The 12,631-nt window shown below is 45.8% G+C and overlaps 2 protein-coding genes across 4 annotated transcripts; both read left to right on the top strand.

The window, feature by feature from the left end:
- The first annotated feature begins 4,669 nt into the window (after positions 1–4,669).
- On the top strand, positions 4,670–8,375 carry Il2rg (interleukin 2 receptor subunit gamma). Of its 2 annotated transcripts, XM_031365697.1 has the most exons (8): positions 4,670–4,870; positions 5,093–5,246; positions 5,463–5,647; positions 5,814–5,953; positions 6,414–6,576; positions 7,031–7,127; positions 7,318–7,384; positions 7,725–8,375. In XM_031365697.1, exons 1-8 carry the CDS (start codon positions 4,756–4,758, stop codon positions 7,908–7,910), a joined length of 1,107 nt encoding a protein of 368 aa, XP_031221557.1. In that variant the 5' UTR covers positions 4,670–4,755; the 3' UTR covers positions 7,911–8,375. The 2 variants fall into 2 exon arrangements, with proteins under 2 accessions (XP_031221557.1, XP_031221568.1); XM_031365708.1 differs by lacking the exon at positions 7,725–8,375 and having other exon boundaries at positions 4,693–4,870; positions 6,414–6,470; positions 7,029–7,127; positions 7,318–7,365.
- Positions 8,376–8,498: 123 nt separating this feature from the next.
- Positions 8,499–11,566, top strand: CXHXorf65 (chromosome X CXorf65 homolog). Of its 2 annotated transcripts, none has more exons than XM_031365719.1 (6): positions 8,499–8,945; positions 9,039–9,125; positions 9,329–9,463; positions 10,319–10,387; positions 10,807–10,973; positions 11,146–11,566. In XM_031365719.1, exons 1-6 carry the CDS (start codon positions 8,921–8,923, stop codon positions 11,281–11,283), a joined length of 621 nt encoding a protein of 206 aa, XP_031221579.1. In that variant the 5' UTR covers positions 8,499–8,920; the 3' UTR covers positions 11,284–11,566. The 2 variants fall into 2 exon arrangements, with proteins under 2 accessions (XP_031221579.1, XP_031221587.1); XM_031365727.1 differs by having other exon boundaries at positions 11,142–11,258.
- The last annotated feature ends 1,065 nt before the right edge of the window (positions 11,567–12,631 follow it).

Here is a 12,631-nt window from a genome sequence, read left to right as displayed (position 1 = left end):
GTGCTGGGATTAAAGGCGTGTGCCATCATGCCTGGCAGAAGATATTTTCTATCTTGAAGCATTGCATATATGAACTCCAAGTTATGAACCTTCACAATGGGGCCAGCCAGAAGGCAGAAGATGCTTGTTTGCCATCGTACCTGATTTCTAGAATAGAATCCTCCAGTTTCACATGATGAAAGCAGAGGACTGACTCTTGCAAACTGTTCTCTGACCACCGTATACACACACATAACAAACAAACAAATAAATAAAATGTACAAAAGAAACGTTCTCAGGCTTAGTGCCAAAGGGCATTATTAACCCCAGCACTCCTGTAGCAGGCAATCGCTTCGAGTTCCAGAACAGCCAGGGCTACACAGTGAGATCCTGTCTCAAAAAATAAATAATTTAAAAAAGAGGAGCTGCAGAGATGACTCGGGGATTAGGAGCACTGCCTGTTCTTCCAGAGGACCAAGGGTCATTTCCAAGCACCCATATGATGGCTAACAATAGTCTGTAACTCCAGTGCCTGATGCGTTCTTCTGAATTCCTCTGGCACAGGGAATGATATGTCGTATGTAGGCTTACATGGAGGCAAAATGCTCATACAAATAAAATAAAAATTAGCTGGCCGATGGTGGCACACACCTTTAGTTGCATCATTCAGGAGATAGAAGCAATCAGATCTCTCTGTGAGTTGGAAGCCAGCCTGGTCTACAGAATGAATTTCAGAACAACCACAAATACACAGAGAAACCCTGTCTCGAAAAACTAACTAAATAAGCCGGGCGTGGTGGCACACACCTTTAATCCCAGCACTTGGGAGGCAGGGGCAGGTGGATTTCTGAGTTCGAGGCCAGCCTGGTCTACAGAGTAAGTTCCAGGACAGCCAGGGTTATACAGAGAAACCCAGTCTTGAAAAACAAAAAAAAAAAAAACCAACCAAACAAACAAAAAAAACCTAAAGCCAAAAACTCATAAATCTGGTCTGGAGTGATGGTTCAGTGCTTAAGAGCATTTGTTGCTCCTCCAGAAGACCTGAGTTAGCCTCTCATCACACACATGGTAGCTCACAACCATCTGTAACTTCTACTCTAAAGGGTCTAATGCCCTCTTCTCACCTCCACAGGTCCCAGGCATGCATGTAGTACTTACTCATAAGAACATGCAAACAAAAACTCATATGCTTTAAAATAAATAAATCTGGACTGGAGAGAAGGCTCAGCGGTTAAGAGCACCGACTGCTTTTCCAAAAGTCCTGAGTTCAAATCCCAGCAACCACATGGTAGCTCACAAACAAGATCTGACTCCCTCTTCTGGAATGTCTGAAGACTACAGTGTACTTACACATAATAAATAAATACATCTTAAAAAAACAAAAACAAAAACAAAAACTCTGTTGGACAGTGGTGGCACACGCCTTTAATCCCAGCACTTGGGAGGCAGAGACAGGCGGATTTCTGAGTTTGAGGCCAGCCTGGTCTACAGAGTGAGTTCCAGGACAGCCAGGACTACACGGAGAAACCCTGTCTTGAAAAAAACAAAAAAAACAAAAAATAAAATAAAATAAATCTAAAAAAATTAGTCTTTTTAAAATTAAAAATAAATTTAAGAAGACCCTTTATATAGTAAGAAGCACTCACTTTGTCACATACTTTAGGTATTATAATTTAAGGACTGTTAGTGTTTTCATTTTCTAAATGAGGAAGCTGGTTTTGTTTGCTTTTGAGTTAATTTGTTTGTTTCAGTATCCATATAGTCCTGGATCTCCTAGAGCTCCCAGAGCTAGGTAGACCATATAGTCACAGTGATCCTCCTGACTCTACCTCTCATGTGCTGGGATTAAAGGCCTGCCCACCCCTAGTTTAAGGAAGCGATCTCTCTCTCTCTTTCTCTCTTTCTCTTTCCCCCCATTCTTTTCTTCCTTTAATAGTTTTTCTTTCTTTTTCTTTCTTTTTCTTTTTTTTTGACAGGGTTTCTCTGTGTATCCTTGGCTGTCCTGGAACTCACTCACAGAAATCCACCTGCCTTTATCTCCTGAAAGCTGGGATTAAAGGCATATGATACCACCACCAGGCCAGAAAGCTGATTTTCTTTTCTCTTTCTTTTTTTAAAGATTTATTTTATTTATTTTATGTGTATGAGTACACTGTAGCTGTACAGATGGCTGTGAGCTATTATGTGTGTGACTGCTGGGAATTGAACTCAGGACCTCTACTGGCCCTCCTCGCTCTGGCCCGCTTGCTCCAGCTTAATTCACTGTAGCTGTCTTCAGACACACCAGAAGAGGGCGTCAGATCTCATTACGGGTGGTTGTCAGTCACTGCTGTCACCCGCTGAGCTATCTCGCCAGCCCCCAGAAAGCTGATTTTCAAAGAGTGATAATTTGTTTGCCCAATATTATACAGCCGATACTCTTTCTATTATTTTATTTATTTATTTTTTTTTTAGCTAAAGTGCTATAATAAAATTACCAAAATCAGGGCCGGGTAAATGGTTCAGCAAGTAATGGTGCTTGCTGCCAAGCCTGAAAGCCTGAGTTCAATTCTCAGTACCATATGGTGGAAGGAACTTACTTGTCCACTGCATATACCCACATGCATACAAAATCTATATCTGGGCATGGTGGTACAACAACTGTAATTCTAGCACTTTGAAGGTAGAGGTAGACTGCCTCTGAGTGTGAGGTCCATAGAGAGTTAGGGGACAGCCACTACATAGAAAGACTCTTGCCTTTAAAAAAAAATACATAAATAAATAATAATAAAAACAAAATGCCAAAATGCACTGTGGAGATAAACCCTGCAATGCCAGTGCTTAGGAGGCCAAGGAAGTCTGTTTAGGCTACAGAGTGAATTAAAGTAGAAAGTGAAAAGATTGGTAATAGTCACAAGTCTGAACCTTTAGCAGTGAGGCCACAGGAGGAGGAGAACTGCAAAGGCCAGCCTTTAAAATACAATCTGATTGGGTAGAAGAAAACATACTAGATGTGGTGACTTTGATTTAACTCTGAAGGCCTTCAAAACTAGAAATAGCAGCTGAGTATAGTGGTACACGCCTGTATTCCCAACACTGGAGATTGGAGGTGAAAGATCAGGATTTTTAGATCATCTTCAGCTACACAGTAAATCCGAGACTTTGAAAAAAAAATTGTAGCAATTCCAGGTTCACAGTAAGGTAGAGTTAGCTCATTCCGTTTAATATTGCTATGAGCCCGAAACTGCTCCAAGTCACTCCCTGTGCCTCTCCTCATCTCACCTAAGAATGGTACATTTTATTACAATTGATGCATTTATATTCTACACATATATATCATTATCACCCAAAATACAGAGGGCTTTAAAAAAGCCAAGCATGCTGGCACTGTAATCCCAGCACTTTAGGAGATGGAGAGAGAGGGAGCAGGAGTTCAAGGCCAGCTGCCTACCAAGTTTGGAGCCAGGCTGAGTTACATGAGGCCTTGCTTCAACATCACCACTACCCCTCTCTCTCCCAGAAAGAGAGGAAGCAACTAAATTGACCAAGATGGAAAGAGGATAGTTCAAGGGCACTTTACTGAAGAGATGCTTTTAAAGCAGAATCTGAAAAAATTAGTGTAATTTTACCAGAGAGAAAATAGAGTAGCAAATCAGGCAGAGGCAAAGTGCAGCTGGATAGTTCCTACCTTTGTTTAACTGTGTTTTGGAGAATCTCCACATCTATGCTGTAGAACTCATTACAGTAGATTATATTATTTATATGTTCCCCACTTATCTCTGAGCTTCTAAAATGATGATGTCTTATTTGTCTTATGTTCTCAGGACATAAGCACTGTACCGAGCACATATTAAAGACTCAATAAATGTTGGCTGGATAAACAATTTCAGTAAATGGCTTCTCCAATCAACCCTGTGCTCCGAGGGAAGGTAAATCTAGCCACAGAATGAAGAATGGACTGGAGAGCAGAGGCCCTTGAGAAAGGGGACCAGTTTGTGGGTTACAGGAATAATCATGACTAGAGGTAATGAAAGGCTGATTTAGCACAGTGGCTGTGGTTAACAGAAAGGAGGAAACTGCTGGGAGAAATACTGCAGAAACACGGCTGATTGGATTCTCAGTGTGAGAGAGAAGGGGGGGGGACATGAAGAGGATCCTGAGGTTTCAAGTCTGGCAGGTGATGATGCTATTAAGAAGGACAAGGAAGACAGAAAAAGAAGCAGATTTGCAGGGAACTAGGGAGCCTGAAGTTAGTACTGTTCTTCTTCCATCTTTGAAGCCAGTTCTCACTAGGGTCAACAGGGACCAAACTCAGGCAGCAGTTAGGGGTGGCTATTCTAGTTTGGAGTAGGTCAGAAGAAAGACAGCTATGTAAGTAGCCACATGAATCAAGTCAGGACTTTCCATCCATCCTCCCTAGACTGTAGAACTTTGACAGATGTTTAAGATAGCCTAGAGGGAAAAGGTGGCTGGGAATGATGGTGTGTGGTGGGGGTGGGTGTTCAGCAGAGCCTTCCTGGACCTAGGTGGCCTGAAGAGTCTTGATTCTGTGACACTGTTGTTGATGAAGTATTAATCTTGACAGAACATCACTTTAGAGCAGAACCCAAATCTCCCAGGGGACTTAGCTTATGTCACTGAACACATTTACTAACCCCCCTCCCTCTACAGCGTGGTTTCTAAGGTTCTTTCCACCGGAAGCTACGACAAAAGGAAATGTAAGGGTGGGGAGGGCTTGTGGGAGAGTGGTTCAGGGTTCTGACACAGACGACACCCAGAGAAAGAAGAGCAAGCGCCATGTTGAAACTATTATTGTCACCTAGATCCTTCTTACTCCTTCAGCTGCTTCTGCTGAGGGTAGGGTGGAGCTCCAAGGTCCTCATGTCCAGTGGGAATGAAGACACCAAAGCTGGTAGGAAATCTAGGACCAGAGGGGATTGTTGAGAGGACGGCTATGGGGGAAGGGCTGGATAGAAGCCCTCTCTATACAATCTGGAGCCTGCTAGTGCTCACTATAATGACTAAAAAGAAGTGTGGGGAGGGGGAGGGGAGGGCTTTCTGTCTCACTACTGCTTCTTCTGACCAAGATTTCTTTTTCTTCCACTCCACTATTTCATTTTCTTCCCAAACTTAGAATTGATCCTGACTTCTACGGCCCCTGAACAGCTCAGTGTTCCTACTCTGCCCCTCCCAGAGGTCCAATGCTTTGTGTTCAACGTAGAGTACATGAATTGCACTTGGAATAGCAGTTCTGAGCCTCAGGCGACCAACCTCACTTTGCACTACAGGTATGAGAAGGGGGAGGGGTAGCCCAGGAAGAAGAGCAGGTGGGTTAGCCGGGAAAGACTGCTTGAGGACCAAAAAAAGTGGGTAGCCAGCTTCTCAGGCCCCCTACCAGTTTCTCATGGGATAAGTTGTCAGTTCAGACTAGATGAGGCTAGGCTATGGGCATCCGCATACCCATGTTTGGCCCATCATTCTTTTGCCTTGTAACCCTTCTCTAGGTACAAGGGATCTGATAATAATACATTCCAGGAATGCAGCCACTATTTGTTCTCAAAAGAGATTACTTCTGGCTGTCAGATACAAAAAGAAGATATCGAGCTCTACCGGACATTTGTCATCCAGCTCCGGGACCCCCAGAAATCCCAGAGGCGAACTGAACAGAAGCTAACCCTACAGAATCTTGGTAATCGGGAAAGAAGTGGCCAAGAGGCCAGGGAGCTTAAAGGCCCTGGAGTTTATAGATAGATACGGGGGTTGCGATGGGGAAGGGAGGCAGGATAAGGGGAATTACCTCCAAGATCCTGACTTGTCTAGGCCAGGGCAATGACTACACACATACATATCTCCAGTGATCCCATGGGCTCCAGAGAATCTAACGCTTTGCAACCTGAGTGAATCTCAGCTAGAGCTGAGATGGAAAAGCAGATATATAGAACGCTGTTTACAATATTTGGTGCAGTACCGGAGCAACCGAGATCGAAGCTGGACGGTGAGTGACTTGGTGTTGTGGATACAGTGGCTAAGGCCAAGCAAGAGGAGAAAGGGTTCAACTAACTAGACAGAAGAACCTAATTCCAGGTCCCAGTTCTCTGCCTTCCAGCTCCTCTGTCTACACTTTCACTTTCCCCCACCACCACCCCCGGATATCACCAGTGAGCTTTCACTTTGCCTCTTCCACCATCCTCTTCCTGATGTCAGATATAAAGGAAGCCAGTGAGTGGATCTGGAGGGGAGTCGAATTAAAGAAGGGGAGCAGTGTGTTCTGATTTGTAGGGAGGGGAGCAAAGTAGAACTAGGAGGGACCAGAACCAATTTCTTGTTTTGTTTTCCTGGGACTGGAAAGAACAAGAAATTAGAAGGATCAGAAGATGACCTTGAAGTATAGGCAAGAATGTTCCCATTCTCTCTTCCTTTATTGATAATGATCTTTCCCTTGCCCTTCTCTCTAGGAACAAATAGTGGATCATGAACCAAGATTCTCCCTGCCTAGTGTGGATGAGCTGAAGCTCTACACATTTCGGGTTCGGAGCCGTTTTAACCCAATCTGTGGAAGTTCCCAACTGTGGAGTAAATGGAGCCAACCAGTCCACTGGGGGAGCCATACTGTAGAGGGTAAAGTGGCCCAAATGCATGACCTCTAAATAATTCACCCAGTACCCTAACCTTTGTAATATGCAGTCACTATCATTTGCCTTATCTCTCTAGCCCTAAGCCTCTATCCCCCCCTTACTGTTTAACTTCAGTCTCTGTGAAGAAGGGTTTTCTATGGAGGGATGAGAAGGGGTGCAACTGAAATAGAAGAGGAGGCCAAAGTATGCGCCAGGGGAATATGAAATGTGTAGGAGGTCTCCACAGGATTCCATAGAGTCTGCATAGTGGAGATGAGCTTGGGTTTGGGCTGCCCTCTTTGATATGGCTTATTCATCTGTAAAATGTAGATAAACATTGTTCCTCCCTCTCAGGAGCTGTATGGAAAGTAAGCATAAGGAGTGTGTTTGGTGTGATGCCTGGCATCCATGTCTTATGAGTACCACAATGCAAGGGTCATTTTCCTTGTTTGTTACAGAGAATCCTTCCTTGTTTGCACTGGAAGCTGTGCTTATCCCTGTTGGCACCATGGGGTTGATTATTACCCTGATCTTTGTGTACTGTTGGTTGGAACGGTGAGATTTCAGGAAGCCCTTAAAATGAGGCGGGGGTAGTGGGGTTATTTCATGATCTCCAGGGTAGATCATTTAAGAGCTATGATAAGAGCGTTGAGAGGAAGCTAGAGGTTCCATGCTGGCCAGTTGGATAAAGGGTAGTAAAGGATCTTTCATTTAATTCTTCTGCTCCCTCTTTCTCTCTGATCAGAATGCCTCGAATTCCCCCCATCAAGAATCTAGAGGATCTGGTTACTGAATACCACGGGAACTTTTCGGTGAGAACACTACCATACACATACTAGAATTTATCAACTGCCAACTGCCAGACAACAAGACAGACTGGGAGGTGGGGGGGGCGTGCACAGTGGAGGGAGGAGGGGCCCTGTAGCATCAGGATGTGGCTGACCAAATGGAAGGTGGGCTAGGCAGAGAGACGGAGCCAAAGAGATTTGTGTGATACAGACGGAAACTACAGGGCATTAGGAGCCCTGGAGCCTAGATAGCCCTTCTGTAATCACAATGGTAACAGATTTGTGAGAGATCCGTTGGCTCAGAGCCTGGGTCTTTTGCTTCCTGCCCCTAATTGACCTCTGACCTGGAGATATCTGTCTTTAGGCCTGGAGTGGTGTGTCTAAAGGGCTGACTGAGAGTCTGCAGCCAGACTACAGTGAACGATTCTGCCACGTCAGTGAGATTCCCCCCAAAGGAGGGGCCCTAGGAGAGGGGCCTGGAGGTTCTCCTTGCAGCCTGCATACCCCTTACTGGCCTCCCCCATGTTATTCTCTGAAGCCTGAAGCCTGAGCCTCAATCCTTTGATGGAACCTCAAAGTCCTATAGCCCTAAGTGATGCTAACCTCCCCTTACTCATCTTGCCAATCTGGATCCAATGCTCATTGCCTTCCCCTGTGGCTAGTTTTCAATTTCATGTCCCATGTAACTGCTTTTCTATTCCATATGCCCTACTTGAGAATGTCACTTGCCCCCTTTCCCTGCACAAGCCCTCCCCTACCCAGCCTAGCACCTTTTCACTTGTTTTGGAGAGAGTCTTACCCTGTAGCCCAGGGTGGCTGGGAACTCACTCTGTAGGCCAGGTTGGCCTATAACTCACAGGCAATCCTCCCACCTCCACCTCCCAAGTGTTGGGGTTATTGGGCATGTACCACCATACCCAGCATGGCCCTTCTCTTTTACAGGATTCTCCCTCCCTTTTTCTACCTACCATTCAACTGTTTCTGAAACAACGAGAAATAAAGTTTTTACCAATGATCATCAAGAATGTCTGTTGCGGGGTTGGGGAGCAGGGGAAATATGGTGAACAATGAAGTTGGGAGGAATGGTGTGAGGGTAGGCCAAAGGTATAGTATAGTTATACTGAAGAAGCAAGAGGACCACAAATTAGCTGAAAAGAGTACTGTTCTGGCTACTTACTTTTCTCTGGTAAATTTCTGGGCTCACTCTAGGGGTCAGTTTAGGGTTATAGCTGCCATGTTGTCCCAGTTCCTTGAAGCTCCTTTACAGATCCCATCCAGTGTCTTCTCTCCTTGGCCTTCCTCTGCCTCTTATTACACATACCACTTCTGACCTCACAATCCTTTAACTGCAGCCCCAGGCCCCACCCCTATAGATGCTGACCACCCCCCAACCATCAAAAGCTCTCTTCTGTCTGCCTAGTCTGGGCCTCCTTCATTTATAAAATACATCTGTCCCCTCCATCCCCCGAAACTATGGATACCCTCAGGCCCTCGGGGCCCTAGAACACCTTCCTTGTGCATGACTCATCAAGGAGTGAAGAATGAAATGACATCAGTAGCATGTTTATCATCATCAAACATGGAGGTGAGGGGCAGCCCAGAGCAACAGTCTGGGGATGGACATGGGGAGGGGAGAACTGGAGAAGGGCCTGCATACTTCCATCCTATCTTTTCTCAGACAATCAAGAGTTTCTGGTCAATTCCAATTGCTCTGTACTCCTGTTGCTACATTACACCAGAAAGAAAATGGGATTACGGAAAACAGGTAAGTGGCTTAGGGAGGAGTAGTGACTGAAGGTCAGAAGCAATAAGCTGCCTCTAGCCTCTAAACTTTCCTGCCAGCAAGAAGGTTTGTCCTTCTATCCTTGAAGTGTCCTCAAACCCATTCTGTAGAGGACCTACCTCTGGCCCTTTTTACTCATATTCTCTCTTCTTCCCTATCCCAATTACCCTGTGGCCTTCCTCTAGACACCATTGATTTGTGTGATGAAACGGGGACCTTGAAGTTACTCTTCCTGACAAAGACACCTGGAGACTATGCCAGCAAATTCCTTACAGCTCGAAATATCTACTATGTTTGTAAAGTGGAGCGTGGGGCACCAGGTAGAGGCTTGGGAGTGTTCTCCATAGATCAAATCCCTCAAGGTGCACTATAAAACTTGTCCTTGAAATAAGGCAGCTTTCTCTTGTAATGCCAGCACTCAAGGAACTAAGACAGGAGGATTGTGGGCTAAAGGGCAGCCTGGGCTTTACAGCAAGAACTCATCCCAAACACAAACACCACACACACAAAGACAACAAACAATAGAAAGCAGGGCCAGGATGGAGCTCACTTGGCAGAGTGCTTGCCTAGCATGCACAAGATTCTGGATGTCATTTTCCATGTGGCATAAAATTTGGTGTGGTGGAACTTGCCTATAACCCTAGTATTTGGGAGGTAGAGGCAGGCGGCTCTGAAGTTTGAGGTCATTTTTAACTACACAGCAACTCTTGAGGATAGCCTGGACTGCATAAGATGCTGTCTCAAAATGAATACATTCTTTAGAAAATGGAGGTAAGGAAGCTGAGAGTTGGAGGCCAGCTAGCTCAAAAGAAAACACCCACAAGTTAGAGCCAGGAATATTAGGAGTTTAAAGGGAACTTGGGCTATATGAAATCCTACCCCAAGACCCTTCCAAACAAAATAATAAGTAAAACAGGGCGTTCTTAGCCAGATCTAAATAGACCATAACTAGTCTGCTCAAAGAACATTACTTTGATGACAGTAGGTTAGGTACATATATATACCAAGCCACCTACTTCATTCTAGGATCTGTGTAGGTCTATGCCAAAGGGGAAGAAAAATGTATACCAGCTCAAGAAAGTTCTTATTGTCAGAATCCTGAAATCTTGGGCTTCAAAAAGGGCAAGGACTTTGTATGTATCGGGGCTGGAGATGGCCTAATGTTATATTTACAGGTACCAGGATCGAGAATTCCTACAAAGCTATTGTGCCGCTCCTGAAGTATCCAGAACCTGAACTACTTGGTAAGGCATGTGATGGGGGAGGTAGGACATAGGAAGTGGTGTACACAGCTGTGTCCTGGGCATAGGATCATACACTGGGAACCCCAGCACTCCAGCAGGAGAATTTTGAGTTAAAGGCAGCCTGGGCTTAAATGTAGAGGACTCTGTCAGAGAAGGGGGTGGAATGAATGTAGGGGTGGGGCTAGCATAGTATGATAGGTGGGATCATAGAAGCCTAGGAAAAGGGGCGTAAGGGTCTAGGTAAACTTTAGAGGCAGTGTCTGGTTTAAACCATATGAAGCATGCGTGTCACTCTCCCCACTTCCTTCCCATTGTTTCTATCTTGGGCCAAGTTACTCTGCCTGATCCATTGAATGACAGAGGGTCATGATGGATTCCATCTCTGTTCCTCAGAGGAGCTGGTACTTCTTGTTTTCTAGAGTCACTGCGCACACAATGTGACTTCCTGGAGAGGAGCAGAATAAAGATGCTTAGAACTCTAGAAGCCAAGAGACTGGCAGCCATGGAATCTTCAGTAAATCTCCCAGCAAGGTCTCCCAAGAGTGGTGGAGCCCAGCAGACCACTAGCACAAGCAGTCAACTGAAGGTTCGAGCACAACTCATCTCTGAGAATTTCCTTTCGAAATTCTATTTCTATGTTCACCATCTGACCCCAACCTTTTCTCTCCTTCCTTTGGTCCTAGACAGTAGGAATCTTTTCCTGCGGAGCCTCTCCATTTTATTTTATTTTATTTTTTTTATTTTTCTTTTCCAGAAAGGTGGGAGATCAGATGAAGACGGGGCACCTACTCGCAAACCATTCTATAAGACTAGGGCAGACTTCCTTAAGAGACATCGTTAACTCAATAAAAAGACCAAGTGAGAGCAGCAACTACCAGGAAATTACTGGAATTTAACGTTAAGTTTCATTTTCTAGAAAGACTCCTTCTCCCAGCATCTGTACAAAGGCTTCAGTAGGCTGTAGGCACCAGGGAAGCTGAGGGTGGACCAGAGCAACAACAGAGGGCTGGAGTGAACACTTAAGGGGGGGCGGTGAGGAAAGACTGTGAAGTCTAGTTGCTAGACTTTTAGTACAATAAGCCTTTGAGGGCCAGAGAAGGGGGTGGGGTCTTCTCAAACCAGACTACCTCCCCTCGGGGGAGGCCTATCTTGCAGCCGCCTACTCCTGCTGGGGTTAGGTGTCCCTCCCCCACCACACTCCATTACCTCCCAGGCTGAAATTCCCCCACCTCCCAGCCTGCGGGCAGTCCCTCCCACCCGCCCTTCGACTAACTGCCCTTCGCCTTTCCGCCTCCCTCCCTCCCCCCATATTGGAGGGGGGGCAGCAAGGCAGCAGAAACCAGAAACCAGATCTGATTATAGACATTTATTGAACTTATTTATTGATTTGACACACTTCCCCACTCCAATCTAGCACATGATACAATCTGGGTAGGCCAGGCGCTGACACAGGAAATGATGGGAACCCACAGCAGGAGTGGGGGAGGGGACAATGTAAAGGCGCTGGGGGAGGGGCTGCTTGGGGGCTGGGGTGGAGGAGCCCCAGATGGCCTCTCTGGCAGGTGCTAGTAAACCTGATCCACATTCCCCCCATCCCTGCTCATTTCCCAGACCCTCAGCCAAACTCCCCAAGCTCCCCCTTCCCTGTTCCTCTCCACAGCCCTGCCTGCCACTATACAGTCTTCCACAGAACCCTGGCAGACCAGGACTGGGAAGAAGGGCAGGGACAGCTGTCCCAGGCCTTGAACAGGGAGGTCTCTGTACCTAACTTTACTACTCTAAATCCTTCCTTCTTTCACGCCCCTCCCAGGCCTCAAGCCAATTTCAAGCCCTGGGAGCACAAACTCGCACTGGTCAAGTAAGAGTGTGCTTGCCCCACAACAGCACCCTCTTCTAGGCACAAATGGACAGAATGTGGGGACCTTTGCTTAAACTATGCAGAGAGCTTTTTCTAGACCTGGTCCAAAAGGGAACACTTTCAGTCACTCTTGCTACCCATCGCTCCCTAGCTTCCTGTGTCTCCTCCACAGAGTCTGTAGTGTTTGTATCATGTCACTATGACAAAGCCTTCGGAAAGAAAAAAGCCTTCTCCCCATCACTAGCACCTCACCACTGTTAAAAATCTCTATATTTGTGTTTATATTTCTTTAAAAGTTTACAAAAAGCCTGTCTGTTATCTGAATCCTTCCAAAAGTGATTTGGCCTGGTGAGCCACTCCAGTGCTCAGAACTTGGCCCTTCTAGG

Source organism: Mastomys coucha, chromosome X, assembly GCF_008632895.1.
Source record: "Mastomys coucha isolate ucsf_1 chromosome X, UCSF_Mcou_1, whole genome shotgun sequence".
NCBI lineage: Eukaryota > Metazoa > Chordata > Mammalia > Rodentia > Muridae > Mastomys > Mastomys coucha.
Note: the sequence above shows the minus strand (reverse complement) of the source record. Positions and strands in the feature narration are given on the sequence as shown.

Bases quoted from the DNA above. Each gene is read 5' to 3' on its own strand.
- CXHXorf65 (XM_031365719.1), top strand. From the start codon at position 8,921: ATGTTTATCATCATCAAACATGGAG. The intron at 9,126-9,328 runs GTAAGTGGCTTA...GCCTTCCTCTAG, and splicing joins AATGGGATTACGGAAAACAG to ACACCATTGATTTGTGTGAT. The intron at 10,388-10,806 runs GTAAGGCATGTG...CTTGTTTTCTAG, and splicing joins TCCAGAACCTGAACTACTTG to AGTCACTGCGCACACAATGT.
- Il2rg (XM_031365697.1), top strand. From the start codon at position 4,756: ATGTTGAAACTATTATTGTCACCTAGATCCTTCTTACTCCTTCAGCTG. The intron at 5,247-5,462 runs GTATGAGAAGGG...ACCCTTCTCTAG, and splicing joins AACCTCACTTTGCACTACAG to GTACAAGGGATCTGATAATA. The intron at 6,577-7,030 runs GTAAAGTGGCCC...TGTTTGTTACAG, and splicing joins GGGGAGCCATACTGTAGAGG to AGAATCCTTCCTTGTTTGCA.